The sequence below is a fragment of the Podarcis vaucheri genome (assembly GCF_965113315.1).
Source record: "Podarcis vaucheri genome assembly, chromosome: 4".
NCBI lineage: Eukaryota > Metazoa > Chordata > Lepidosauria > Squamata > Lacertidae > Podarcis > Podarcis vaucheri.
The window spans coordinates 78,484,604-78,500,098 of record NC_138762.1 but is presented as its reverse complement, the minus strand read 5'-3'; the positions used below and the strand labels follow the sequence as shown (position 1 = coordinate 78,500,098).

The following is a 15,495-nucleotide window of genomic DNA, read 5'->3' as shown; positions in this document are numbered from 1 at the left end:
TTATCAAATGCTATTTTTGTGTGTAAACTGTGTCTGGAACTATGTAAAACTTGCTAAATCCTCAGGAATATCGCACCTTGGCCTGCCTGAGCCACAGTAACCCCACCTTGTGTGTGATGTAATTTCTGACTGTTTGTAGAGGCAATGTCCTTCTTCTCCATGCCAAAATGCAAACCCTTAAAAGAGGTGTTTCTTCTTGGTTCCGGGTCTCTCTTGCCTCCTTGCTAGAAGTGGAGGGATCTCTGTTGCAACAGAAAAATAAAGACTGGCCTTGTTTTCACTGCATCCTGCCTCCATCCATTCATCTCTGACCAATCATGGACTTAGGGGACTTAGTCCCTTTGTGGAGTTGGGCAGCAAAAGCCACTCACTCCTATTTTTCTATATCATGGTTATCACAGAGTAGCCCTGCTCCTGCTGCACAAACCAGCCATGCCTTCTGCATGGTTGGGCAGCATGCGATGGGGCTCTATGTGCATACTAACAAGTCATTCAGGTGCTGCTTTTTCGAGCACATGCTACCAGGGATTCCAAACCTTGAACCAGAAACATGTTCTGAGGCTGAGGACTAGTCTAGGGGTACGGTGCTTGACTGCTCCCCAGAAGCTAGCATCCTTTTCCCTCCCTCCCCCACAACAAACACTCTGTGTGGTGAGTGGGGTTTAGATACTTCAAAGAAGTGTGACTGGCCCAAGATCACCCAGCAGCTGCATGTGGAGGAGCGGGGAAGCGAACCCTGTTCACCAGATTATGAGACTACCGCTCTTAACCACTACACCACACTGGCTCTGGTGGTCTTCTCCTGGGTGGACTAGCTTTCTTTGTAGTGCAGAAGCTAAATGGCAGGTAGGCTTGGCAGTCATCTTCCCTATAATCAAAAATGGAAGGAGGGCCATTCCACCAAGCTGCTACTGAGTCTAGTTAGCAAACTTGATGCTGGACACCTGACATATTTCTGCTAGAAATTTCTAAGGCAAGTTGCACCACCTCCTCTCTTCTGCCGAGCTGTTCATTTTGGGATACATGCCTCCCAAGAACCTATCGAGGAAGTGGTGCAGGCCACACCCAGTGCAACATAGAACAGCTGTGCACTACTTCTAAGCTGGGCTAAACCAACTAGAAAAGCAGAAGGGTAAATAGCTTAGAAGTGGGGAACATCTTTGGAATAGCTGCTGTGCTGAGTTTGAACTGGACTGGTCCTTGCTGAATGTGGCAAGGAGTTAGGCACTGCTTGTGTTAGGCCTTCCCTGTGCTGAAAGGAGGGGCACACTCAGGCCCTTTGTGACAAAACAGGAGCCTCTGGGGTCTCTCTCTTTTCCATATGGGGAAGACTTTATTTTATTTTTTTAAGCCTCTAATCCATTGATTTATGGAAATTTAGTTGAGCAATTTTTTGCTCAGTTGTCCTTATAAAGTAAGCCTGAACCCATCTTCCAGAATTCTAACTAATAACTCTAACTCTAATTCTAACTGTAAACTCAAAGAGTAGGTTGCAGGCAATTTTGTTTAATTGCATTCCTATTAGATTTTTTTAAATTTTTCCTAACAGCTCAGTCTTAAATCTCACCATTGTTGCAGCTACAGGGACGCAACTACATTTAGAGGATTTCCCATGCTTTGCCACCAAGTAAGAGTTCTAGATGACCCAAGCAGCAGTAATGGGAATTGTAATAATAATTATATAGTGGTTCCATTAAAGAAAGTCCAAAGTCCATGTAAACTGCATTCAACTTTGTCTTATGGCAGTCTGTTCATCACCCTATAAATTAAGGTAACAGAAGCATTTTGGTGAAAGAAAGAAAGAAAGAAAGAAAGAAAGAAAGAAAGAAAGAAAGAAAGAAAGAAAGAAAGCTCTGTCTTCCTTTATTCACACATTTTTCTGCATGTTGTTGTTTAGTCGTGTCCGACTCTTAGTGACCCCATGGACCAGAGCACGGCAGGCACTCTTGTCTTCCACTGCCTCCCACAGTTTGGTCAAACTCATGCTGGTAGCTTCGAGAACACTGTCCAACCATCTCATCCTCTGTCGTCCCCTTCTCCTTGTGCCCTCCATCTTTCCCAGCATCAGGGTCTTTTCCAGGGAGTCTTCTCTTCTCATGAGGTGGCCAAAGTATATCAGTGAGCAATATGCAGAAACAGAAGAAACTGAAAAGTGAATCTGCCTTTGAATAAGAGTGGCTGAGATGGCATTTCAAGAAGAAACAAATGTCAAGACTTTCCTTTGCTAAACAAAGAAATAAAAACCATCAAGAATATGTTTATAGGCACTTTTTGCAGACACTCACCCGGTCAAAGCCCCTATCTGAGAGCAGCAGTACAATCTCCATCTCATCAGGTTAAAATACAAACATCGAACCATAGCACTATCGTGCATTTCAGAAAAAAAAGATATAAGCAACTAAGTATTCAAATTTACAGCTATTTTTACTGGAAGGAAACTAGCACAGACAGATAACTGATCAGATAATGGAAAATAGCAACTAGTTAAAATATTGTCACACACCACCCCAATCTCCAAGGGCTGCGAGATTCCAGGGGTCCCAGGCATTTCCCCAGGGTTTGTGTTTCCTTTAGAATGAGGGACAGTGGAGGCTGTGGTGTCTTTATGAGATATGGTTTATTTACACATATATGCAACCTGAGCCTACAATGGTGGGGGGACGGGGACGTCAAAGAATTAACATCTCAAGAGGGTTTTGCTTCCCCCATAGCCACAGCCTTGGATGTCAGCAGATATCAGGTATGTCTCTCCTTCAGAGGCTTCAGCCTGTTTTTTCCTCCAGCTTCTAGCTTACACACAAACAACTCAGCCTTTACTGTATTTTCTAAGGGGAGGGGGCCACCCATTTGTTGTCTGGCACAGATCCACTTCCTTGGTTACCTTAATGGCCTGTTACCTAACCAGCAAGCTTCCTTCCTCCCTCCCTCCCTCCCTCCCTTCCTTCCTTCCTTCCTTCCTTCCTTTCTCTCTCTCTCTCCTCTTTATTTCTATTGTCCCTTTCTTTTCTTCCTCTGCTTTTCTCCTTTGTATCTTTTGTAGCTTCAGTTTTACTGTATTATGGAAAAATCTCAATAAAAAATCTTAATTATTTATAAGGGTCTTGGTATACAGCTTACTCCCCACCAAACTAATAACAATATGTCGTGGAGAAATCCTCTTTTTAAAATAAGAGGGAAACGTGCCAAGTTAAATACTGCTTTGTAGTTATAATTTAGGACTAGAATCAGGATATTTTTGAAATGTGTATGAATGTAATAATTCACTGCGTGCTTTCAAAGAATGGGGAAAGAACACCTATTAATAGCCATGACATCTGCTACAAAATGAGACATTGTGCAAGATAAGCAGCTTCAAAGGAAATCTCATGGTAAGCAGAAGCTCCTCAGGAAGCTTCTGAACTTCTTAGAACTATCAACCGTTCTTTCTTCTGTTATTAGCAGTTTCAGTTGTTAAGCAGCATTTGGTAGTCAAACATTTGGTCAGTGCTTTTTTCCTAAAATAATAATAATAAATGTTTGGGGACACTCTCATTTTGAGTCAAGAAAATCACTATTTTATGGGGGGGGAATACAGTAAATCAGGGATGTCCAACAGGTCGATCGCGATCTACTGGTAGATGCCCCTGAGGTTTTAATAGATCACGGTCGATCTCTGGCTCCCTTTCCTTAGCACTGCTAAAACTGACTCCTGCCCCACCCCCTCACCCCACCCTCCATTGTTGTTTGATATCTGGAAGGGAAGACAGAGCTTTTTCTGTGCTGAACCCCCCCAAAATGGGGTTTCCCTTCCCCAAAAAAGCTCAACAACTTTGAGCTGAATCCCCCCCAAAACGGGAGTAGATTACTGCCAGTTTTTAATTCTGAAAGCAGATTGCAGTCTCTTGAGAGTTGGCCACCCCTGCAGTAAATGGAGAAAAGTACAAAGATTCACAAAATGTTAGGGGTATGCATACCCCTGCGTCCTCCCCCCCAAAAGCACTGCATTTGGTCATAGAGTATTCTGTGAGTGCATGCACGCAGGAAAGCTTCTGCAGAACACCATCAGAGAACTGAATGACAGGGGTCATTTCAACCAAAGCTGTATCCCAAATCTTTTTAACACCAATAGTATTTCACAGCTCCTTCCAAATCCTTCATGAAACGGGCCCGTCATTAGTTGCACTGCCACTAAAACACAACTTCCCAACACTTTGCTTTTCAAATTCAAATCGCTATTCAAGAACATGTCTAATAAATCTAAATAACAATCCAGCTCTAAAGTTGATCTTCTCAATTTCATAAATTACTTATTTCTAGAAATACTGAAACTGCAGAAAAGAAAGGAAGGAAAAGAAATATCTAAAATGGAACCTGATCATGGTTTTGTGCACTGCAGCAAGTGAAGAGCGCAAGGAATTCTTCTTGGGCACTAGTAAAAGCTCTGCTGTTGGTACCTCAACAAACTCTTCTGGGTACTTCTAGGTCCCTAAGCATCAAAGAAAGAGGTCTATTTTGATTAAAACAAAACTGGTACAGTGTGTTAGGTACTCCTGGTAAGAGATCCCTACAGCTGATATAATACAAAGTAATTTATTAAATACATTAACAAGGTTGTTTAAATGCCATTTCAAACTGCAAATGGAAACCTCAAGTACAAATTGTGCAGCTACGTTGACATTTGCTACTTTCCTTCTTTCACGGCCTCCCAGAACATGTGGGCTCTTCGCAGAGCATAAGTGGAACCCCGTATCATATAAATACCAAAGTGTGCTATTTTAAAGCAAAATGGCATAATTCTTTGATCTGGGAGTCTCATTGCCAAATGGTTATCAAACAGAAGGAATCCAGCGACGTCCAAACTTTTTTCAAAGAGGGCCAGATTTGATGAAGTGAAGGACCGTGAGGGCCGACCAAAGGGCCGGCCAAAGTTGTTAACTTTTTTTAGGATTTAAGTTGTTGGAGTTTTTTGGGATTTTGCCCCAGGAAATAAACTGCCACAGGGGCCGCACGCATTAAACTGACCAGCGGGCTGGATTAAGCCCCCAAAACGGACTTTGGACATGCCTGCAACACATCATGGTTTTCAGTGCTGTGCCATATAGATTCATTTGAGGAAAATACAGCAGCAGCAGCAGCAGAAACAGGATACCACCTTTATTAAAAGGTAAAGGTAAAGGGAACCCTGACCATTAGGTCCAGTCATGTCCGACTCTGGGGTTGCGGCGCTCATCTCGCTTTATTGGCTGAGGGAGCCGGCGTACAGCTTCCGGGTCATGTGGCCAGCATGACTAAGCCACTTCTGGCGAACCAGAGCAGCGCACGGAAACGCCGTTTACCTTCCCGCCAGAGCGGTACCTATTTATCTATTTGCACTTTGACGTGCTTTCGAACTGCTAGGTTGGCAGGAGCAGGGACCGAGCAACGGGAGCTCACCCCGTCATGGGGATTCGAACCGCCGACCTTCCGATCGGCAAGTCCTAGGTTCTGTGGTTTAACCCACAGTGCCACCCATGTCCCTACCACCTTTATTAGGATCAACTAAAAGCCATAAACCAGTGAGCTAGCTTCCTGTCCCAGGCTGGAAGTTAAGACCCTCCCATTCCTTTGCCTGATGATTGGATTTCATAGTTAATTTGATGGTGTGATCATCTTCTGTGGCAACAAAGACTGCTGCTCCTAAAAGAAAACAGAGGGCTCCTCCAGACTGCTGTTTTATTGTGTGTGTATTCTGAAACATCTTCTTAACATTAGTGCATTAGTTGTAGATTTATTCTGCTTGCAGTTTGCTTTGCAAGGCTTCCTCAATGGTACCGCATTATTGCTGTCTATAGCACACAATAAAACTAATAATAATAATAATAATAATAATAATAATAATAATAATAATAATAATAATTTATTATTTATACCCCACCCATCTGGCTGGGTTTCCCCAGCCACTCTGGGCGGCTTCCAACAGAATATTAAAATACAATAACCTATTAAACATTAAAAGCTTCCCTAAACAGGGCTGCCTTCAGATGTCTTCTAAAAGTCTGGTAGTTGTTTTTCTCTTTGACATCTGGTGGGAGGGCGTTCCACAGGGCTGGTGCCACTACCGAGAAGGCCCTCTGCCTGGTTCCCTGTAACTTGGCTTCTTGCAGTGAGGGAACCACCAGAAGGCCCTCGGAGCTGGACCTCAGTGTCCGAGCAGAATGATGGGGGTAGAGACACTCCTTCAGGTATACAATAAAACTAGAACATCTATGGGATAAAAAGGTAGGATTTCAGCAGTAAGTTACAGGATATACACTGCTTGGAAATGAACCTGAACTTTTGCAGGGGCAAACAGTACTGAAAGCGGGATTGTGAGTGACTGCTCCAAAAGCATCAGGAACACAGATCGTCATGAATGTGCAATTTTTTAAAAAGTGGCCGCTGAACAGCCGTCATGTTACACCCCTCCTCACAAAAATTGTGCAAACAAATCAGGATGAAGCCACCAGACTGAGACCCAAACAGCATGATTATTTTAAAATTGTGCAACAACAGCCTTTATGAATCCAAGAGTGTTTCCTGAGAGCATGACCCGCCTCATCATAGAAATTACGCTTTCCTGTAGGCACAAACACAAGATTCTCTTAACATTGAAAAAAATATGCTCTGTAAATACAAGCAATGTGGATTGAATATGTTGAATGATAATTAAAAGTTTCATGAGTAAAATATATAGAGCAGAAGCATATTGTCATAATGACTATTGTGGGATTAGTTAAGTAATGCTGCTTTGCTATATTCCTGTTCAGCATAAGGTCCAAACCACTTCATCCTTCCTGAACATTTTTGTCAATAAAAAAAAATGTATATCATTGTCCATTCACCAATTTATCATGGTTGGAGTTATTTCACAAGTAAGTTTCTTACAGTTTGACACTGCTGGTTCTATGAACGAGCCTGAGACCTCCGGGTATAGGGGGTTATATAAATTCAATAAATAATAATAATATATTTTACATTTTACTTTTTAGTATTCTTTTGCCCCTTCTAAATCAATAAAAGAACTGGAAGTTAAAAACATTTCTACCTCTGAAACATTACATGTTTATCCGTAAAAAAAATGTATTTCCTCAGAATCATTACTATTCATAACAACAATCGTAGAAGGCAAATATTGCAAAGGAACAAACAGCATTATGGTACTTTAAGCCAGAGAGTTGTATCCAACTTCACAAAGTACACCCATTTACATTAATGGACCTCAGTCATGTTTATTGCTTTTGATGGGTCTACTCTATGTTGGATTCACTGATAATTATTTTATTACGACATAAGCATTCATGGACTAGAGTCCTGTTCACTCAATGTATGAAGCATTGATATAAGTAAGGATAGGCAAACTTGTTCATTTCAATTTTCCCAGTTTTCCAATCTTAGGTCCACATTTCCACATCAGTTTGTGAATTTTTCTTTTGAGTTCTCATTAAAATCCACCAGCATTTTAATGCAAATTACTCCTGTTATACACATGCTCATACGTGATTTGCCTAAGACACATTTTTGCAAAGCAACATCCTCTAAAATGATGCATTTCTGTATGTTAATTTCATGTATATGCACATTTTTATGGACACTTAACCCGAGTATATGCATTTTTGTACAAATTAATTGTCTGGAAAACTACATTGCAAAGTTCAGAGAAGTGTGAATTTTGAAGGATGGCCGTTTCCATGGTGTTTGTGAATTAAAGCAAATTTGGGGCAGGTGTGTGTATGTATTTGCAGGGGAAGAATAAGCAGTGAGGGGCAAGGGAAATAAAATATTAAAAAATACAATCTATTACATCAAAACTTAAACGAAAGTCAAATATAAACACAGTGACAATTCACAAAGTAACCCAACTACTCCCTGAATATTGCAAAGGGTGCGTTCAAATGAAATGGTGCAAATAAAAGAGGCTGCAAATGATTTCAGACACGTCTAAGTCAGTCGTCAAGTGTTACCATAATACAGTAAGAGTAAACAATGAAAAAACTGCAAGGTTGAATTTCAGCAGAACAAAGAAACAATTGGCCAAATGTAGCTAGGGGCTGCGTATTCACAGAAAGAGACTTCCATTAGGGTTCCATTAGGAAACAGTGTCCGTGTGGAAATCGCTGAACAGTGTCCAGATTTTCACTTTTTGAAGTAAGGCAGCCCTGCTTCCATGGATCTGTCTCTAGCCGGGTGGTATATCAGACACAAAGACCTATGCTCCAGATGTGATTTTCTTCTATGAGCCAACCTTTTGCGCAAAGCTAAAATCCCATTGATAGGCTGATTAGCAGGACGAGGAAGGTGGTGGTTGTCAGCATTTCAGCTTTCTTTAAAACAGGATACACGGGTATAGCTGATCCACATGCATTCAGCTGGAGTGTAGCCACTGTGTGTAGTTTTCCTCCCACAACAAGAGAAACAAATGAAAAACCCTGCTCATCGTACATTAGTAGAAATAAGTCATTTCAAGTTGATCATTTTTTTGTTTGAAACACCATGTGAATTTGGTACATTAAGAAATGCTAGTGGAAGCGATGTTGTCAAAAGAGTCCGTTTACCATGTACAAATGGTGGCTGTAACAGCATCATCCATCAAAGTAGTCTTTTGAAACAGCTGCGCCAGGAGTTATTAAAAGGATACAAGGGTTTCTGTTGTATTGAGAGAGGTTGGCACCAAAGGTAGTTCTGGAGAAATCTGGTGTCCTGGTGGCATTCGGTATCTGACCTTTTTCCAGAACTTGGTATTTGCAGAATAAGAATGCTTCTTCATAAGGTCACCTTTCCATCTAATGGCTCCCTGCTTTTGCTTGATGTATCTAATGGATTCTGGCAAGCTGCTGTAATCCTCTATTTTACCCATTTCGATCAGAATGACTTTCATTCCAGCACTTTCACTCATAAGGGCATTGTACAGAGCTATTTGCTCCTCAGGAACCCCTTGTGATATACTGTAGGTTTGGAATCCTGGTACTAAAATAATGATTAGCCTTCTGCTTTGCTTAATGGTTTCATCAATAACGTTGACTACAGCTGTAAATTAAATAAATAAATAGATAAGATAAATACCACATCAAATATGGGCTTCTGCAAGTTAATCACCTACTTTTTGTGATAGTCATGGATTCTTAACGATGCAGAAATTTTTCTTAGGAGGAAAAATCCCAGATATCTGACCATATGCTCATAACATATTGATGCCTTGGGATTTGAAATACGTATTCAACTCTGTGTGGGTATCTAACTTTGGCTCAAAAGCAAGCAAGCAGAATGGAAAGGTTCGTGCTCCATATTAAACAGAACTGCAAGATGTCTATCACTTATTGCAAGTTATTAACACCTCATTAGTTTATGGATGAGACTGAGACAACCTCTTTCATTTAAAAAACAATAAGGATGAATGAATGCTTTTTTCTTTTCTTTTTTTACCTTTTCCTGGTAAGTCATCCCGGCCAAGGATAAATAGATTATACCCACACTTTTTCTCCAAAACCTCAGGAAGCACTTTCAGAGCAAAACAATCTTGGGTATCCGTTTTTGGATACAGTACGTAGGCATCATAGATCTTGCCATCTGAAACTGAACACCACATGTAAACCTCTAATATTTTACTCTTCGATACTTGCATTTCCAGTTTTACTTGGTAAACCCCCTCCAGGAAAAGCTAATGTTTGAATAGCAGCTGGTTAAGGAACAACATTGGGCAGACGCCATGATTTGATTCTATCTGGCCTGCGTGTCGATATGGCAGCCGACTGCAGTGGGAGACTCCTGGACTGATTAGGCAACACCAGTTTGTGAAGGGATGTTGCGAATTTACAGAGGGGAAACTTGGATTACAGATTTGGAGCATAAAGAAGAAGAAGAAAGACACAAAATCCACACAGAAATGTTTTGACTTAACTCATTTGCAGAATGAACTCAGAGATTGTTGAAAATAATGAAGGATTAATATCAGAATAAATTATGGGAATTATTATAATGATTATGAAAAGCAGTAGAACTATGAGGTGATTAGGATTTCCTCCGTTCTCAAAGCATGGGAAGTCAGCCAAAAATTTATAATTAGGCATAATTTTGGGACTGTTCGATTATTGGATAATTTGTATAATTTGGAATATATAATATGGTTTGACTGGATTGTTAAAATGGAAATTTAATAAATATTATTCAAAAAGAAAAGAAAAGAAATAAAGAAACTGAACACCACAGACCAAGGTAATTGGCAAAGCTAAATAATAACATAAGGTGCTAGGTATACTGTGCTATGTTTATGCTGCCTATTATCAGCAAGTAGATCAGCATATATCTCATGTTTTTAAGTGACATTCAATGGCCAATCCTGCTTTGGGACAAGATACAGGGGCAGCTTGGGCTGTGAGCTTTATTTCGGCACCTTCCCATACCACTCCAGTCATTTTTTTAACCTAGGAGTTTGCACGAGAGGAGCTGGCATTGTGGCTACTTCCAAAGCCAACATGGTCAGCTGCTGGAAGTGATGAGGCAGAGATGAGCCACATTACTAGCCCTGCCCACCTGGGTTTCTACAGCAACAGCATGGAAGGTGCAAGGGGATGGCACCCCTGATAACAAAATAATCGGCACTGAATCTCAGCCATTAGCAACTGCCTTGCAACCACTCCATCTGTGAATATCACATGACTACAGCCGCCCATTGCTTTGCTATGGCATGCTTCCCGCACCCCCTTCTTTGCTTTTATTTTTGTGGCCGCAGATACGGGCACTGCATTCTTTCCCTTTCGCAGTAAATAATATACCATTACCTTTTTTATGAAGAAAAGGGTGGCATGACTTGCGATACCAAAGTACAAGCTCAATCTTGAACAATGCGCAGATTAGCACAGGAATAAAAATGAGCAACACCAGTGCAATCAGTCCCAGGATATTTTTGGCTGAAATGGAAAAGAAAATGAAAATTAAAAAGTGGAGCCACTCAGATGTACCAGGATCAGACAAGCAAAGCATATTTCAAAGTAGGGTAAGCAACTGGGATCCCACTAGGACAGGAATTGGGAATGTTGGGCCCTCCAGGTGGTAGAATCATAGAATTGTAGAGTTGGAAGGGACCAGAAGGGTCATCTAGTCCAGCTAGATGCATTGCAGAATAGAAGATGGACCACAACTCCCATTATCCTCCCATTCCCATTTCCCATTTCAGCAGGAGGCTGGTCCACTCTCCCTCAGACCTTGTGGGGGACCAGACTATATTTTGAGGGGGGAAATATGAATGAATTCCTATGCCCCACAAATAACCCAGAATTGCATTTTAAATAAAAGCACACATTCTACTCATGTAAAAACACGCTGATTCCTGAGGGTCCTCAACCCTCCAGAGGCAATTTGAAAGGTGTGTTTATTCATTTGCATTCTTCACAATTATTCATTTTTTTACTAATAAAAATACCAGATGACATACGTACGTGGGCGTTGTATTAAGAAGTATGCAGCAACTTCGCCCGCCTGGCAAACAAACCGCTGGTCATAATCTTCATTTTTCACCTCATTGATGGTCAGAGGGACTACATAAGCCCATGCTCCTTCAACAGGGAAGTCTTTTCTGTTCAAAAAGTAGTAGAAGTACACATTGAAAATGTGTTCTAAAGGGGCATTGTGGGGGTTGCAGCAAAGGATTTCCAGGTGCAAAAACTGCAGCCCAGATTTAAACTAGCTGTTTGGTGGACAAGGTCACATCATTCACTCTTGGGCCGATTCAGTCTACCCTGTCATGCAGCTGTGCAGATTTTATACATGGTCATTTTCTAAATGAGATCCTGTGTGGAATCTGCTGTGGACAAAGCTGAAGGACAGAAGTGCCCCATGCCATTTGTCATGAGTACACAACGAGAGGAAACAAATCATGCTGGATTTAGTTACGTTAAAAATAGATATTGCAATTTCTTTCCACTTCTATTACTTTACTTCACACACCTTTAAACCAATTTTCTGCTTCTTTTTCTATTACACATTGCAATTGAGTAGATTGGAAGTCTAACACAAAGGTGAGGTGAGGGACGGTGATGGGAAAAGAAAGTATCTGTGGGATTGAGTGTGGGTATGTATGAACATTTTTAAGGATTGTATGAAATGTATGTTTGTATGTATATTCGTAACATGTGTGTATTAATGCTGAATTATTTTAATAATAAAAACTTGTTTAAAAAATAAAATAAAAATAGATATACTTACTCGAATCCTTCTTCAATTCTACCTTTAAACAGGAAGTTTACTGGAGTATTATTGACTTTCCAGGTGATGCTATTTAAAGAGTTTCTGTAACTTGACACATTGCACATCGTAAATATTTTGGAGCCTGCAAAATTAATTATCAGAAAATGGCCATAAGACACTTTCAATAAATTGTAGTTGTACAATCATGTCACATCTTCTGGTATATAATCTCTCATTGTTTGTGCTGATGTAGTGTTTCGGTGATGTCTACACTGGCTTGGTCATGTACACAGAATGAAAGATGGCAGGATCCTCAAAGATGTGCTTTACGGGAAAGCTGAATTTAGGCACCAGGCCTGTTGACAGGCCAACCTTGCATTATAAAGATGTCTGCAAATGTGACATGAAGGCTGGCAACATTAACGCCAATGTTTGGGTATCCCTTGCAGATGACCGCAGGGCATGAAGACAGACAGTGAGGTCATGTATCCACAGCAGTGCCCAGAAGAGACCTCTGGGAGGAGCACAGAGAGAAGAAATGCCATGCTACATCTGTAACAGTGAAACCAGACGCCTTCAACTGCCCCATCTGCAATAAAACATGTCTCTCCCATATTGGTCTCTACAGCCACAGCAGGCACTATAAATCTCCAACAGTTTGACTTTACCCTGATGGCAAACTCTTCCATCACCTCTTGAGACAGATGGATACCAACGACAACAAGAGTAAACCATGCACAAAATACAATTATCAGAGCTCTGCAGATTTTGAAAACTATTTAGGGGGGAAATTCTGTAGCAAAAGCAGGAGGACACTGAACAGTCAAATACGGAACTACTTAGAAAGTGCAATGCTAGTGATTACTACTGATAACAGTGGCTTCGACTCATGGAAATAATGAAATGATTGGGCTCGTGTTCATTTTGTGTTGTTGTAGGTGTTTTAGTTCGGCCAGTTCTCTTTAAAATATGAAAGCACTAAATGACTTACCAAGTTCAGCTTCAATAGTATTATTTCTGGGGTACAGAATCTCAGTTCTTTTCTTTGGTTCATTCTCTAGCAACAGAAAAAGGCAGAAATATTTTTATAAGATCAGATAAAGAACAACAACTCTTTTGGGGGGGATGGGATTTCCATAATAGTTCAGATAATAGATATGGTCAATATATAATAATAGATTTTGTCTTGACTCTTGATGATGGGGAAAAGAGTCCAGGCCTCAGTATGGCCCAGAGGTCTTTACAACAGAAGATGTTCCTTGGGCTCCAGCGCAGGTAGCCACACCCAGGCAAAATCTCAGGGAGGTAGCAGATAGCTCTCTCCATCCAAGCTGGGTGGAGTTTATTATTTAATTTCCACTCCTTCCTTCCTTCCTTCCTTCCTTCCTTCCTTCCTTCCTTAGGAGCCCAGAAACTGGAAGCCAAAGTCTGCTAGAGAAGAAAGTTAGGAGAAAATCAGAGGAGAAGCCAAATGCCCTAACTTGATACTCTCCTGAACTACCATCAGGACTGGTCTGAGAAATTTTGCCGCCAGAGGCAGAACAGCAAATGCCTTGCCCACAAACAGTGTGACAGACACCCACACTAAATATGGGCACTGGGTAACATGACCAATTTTATGAGTGTGCTAAAAGACACAACTCTCCTGTTTTTAACACAGGAGAGGTCTGGAATTGACTGTTTGTGGCAGCATTTGTGAGTCAGCAGAAGCAAGGTATTGTGCTTCTTTGAAGACTGCCCCTTGTCCACTCCCAGAGGTTCAAAGTATGAGGCAGTAGCATACGGCGATTTTTTTGTAGGGGAACAGTGAAGGCCAGAGGCACCAGCTTGCAAGTGTGATGGAGGTGGGGGGATCACATGCATGAGCACAGCATAGCACCTTCCTCCCTAAACTGGGCAGAAGCTTCCAAGGCTTTGGGAAGGAGGCGCCAGGGGAACATTTAGGGGACTAACCTAGTCCCCGTTAGACCACTGACCACATGCCACTGGTATGAGGATGCACTTCTGAAACAAAACAAAACTATTTATTTAACGGCATTGAATGAGGATTCCAAATGTGACGATTACATAAACAAGGCACAAAACTTGGTCCAAAGCACACACTCTTTGCAAAGAGCTTTCACCCACACTGTTTTTAAAATCAAGTCTCAATATAGACTTTTCCCACCTAGACAAACCAGAAACACTCACTCAACCCTTTGTAGGGTTTCACCTTCCCCCTCAGGGAATCAAACTGGGTTGCCCTGCCTGGTTAAAACTTGTTCCTGACTGAGCAGGTAGCTATCTAACTCACTAACTGGCAGTCAATTCTCTATCTGAGCTCACTCAGACAGATCTAGGTCCCAGCCATCTGCCCTCACCGACTGACAGTCTCTATCTGACTGTTAAACTTCCAACTTCTCAATTTCTGACCTGCCAATCCCTCCTGATTGGCTGATGGCCCAACCAGCTCTCACTGGTTGCTGGGTCCCCAGGAGGCTGACCCAGGTCCTGTCCGTCACACACAATACCAAAGACCGGCCAAGATATTTCAGCGCCTGATGCAGAAAATCACACAGCCACCTCTCCCTGGGAGTAAAATGATGATGATGAATTAAATAACTAACAGTCTGCTGTGTTTTCATGGCAACTCAAAGTCGGCTGTTTGAGAAGCCACCTCACTCATGGTAGGGCTGGCTCTGGGTACCAAGTGACTCTGCTTTCCATAGCAGCTGCCCTCCCATTTTTCCCAGCAGGTGATCTTCTCTGCCCTCTGCTGGTGGATTCTGCCTGAACGATAGCCAGGACTGCCTTTCAAGGATTTCAAAGAGCCCCTCTCTCTTTTCCTAGCTCAGACAACTGTGCCCAAACTCCACAGGGCAGCAACCAAGGACAAGGACTTTCAAAAGAAGAAGAAGAAGAGTTTGGATTTGATATCCCGCCTTTCACTCCCTTTAAGGAGTCTCAAAGCGGCTAACATTCTCCTTTCCCTTCCTCCCCCACAACAAACACTCTGTGAGGTGAGTGGGGCTGAGAAACTGCATGTGGAGGAGCGGAGACGCGAACCCGGTTCCCCAGATTGTGAGACTACCGCTCTTAACCACTACACCACCCTGGCTCTCCATCCTCCAAAAGTGGGGGATGCTTTCCTGCAAGTGCAAAAGAGAATAACTACATACTGTATCTGACATCCAACAGCAACTCCCCGTCTCTACCTCAAGTGACCTGCCCTGTGATGGCCTGGGATTCGGACTCGGAGGCTGAACCTGAGGGATCCCAGCCTGCACAGGAGTCCCCGCCTCCAGAACCAGCTGAACCGGGGCTGGGGCTTGAGCCTGA

General features: G+C 42.0%; 1 protein-coding gene across 1 annotated transcript in view; it reads right to left on the bottom strand.

The window, feature by feature from the left end:
• Positions 1-8,299: 8,299 nt before the first annotated feature.
• The window catches only part of LOC309531580 (uncharacterized protein), a 60,240-nt gene continuing 53,044 nt past the window's right edge, over positions 8,300-15,495 (bottom strand). Inside the window, exons 16-21 of the mRNA XM_082221171.1 lie at positions 13,169-13,234; positions 12,196-12,319; positions 11,430-11,566; positions 10,773-10,901; positions 9,418-9,567; positions 8,300-9,021 (exon numbers count right to left, since the gene is read on the bottom strand). Of these exons, the coding sequence (XP_082077297.1) occupies positions 8,621-9,021; positions 9,418-9,567; positions 10,773-10,901; positions 11,430-11,566; positions 12,196-12,319; positions 13,169-13,234 (1,007 nt within the window). The 3' untranslated portion in view covers positions 8,300-8,620. The remainder of the gene's footprint in view (positions 9,022-9,417; positions 9,568-10,772; positions 10,902-11,429; positions 11,567-12,195; positions 12,320-13,168; positions 13,235-15,495) is intronic.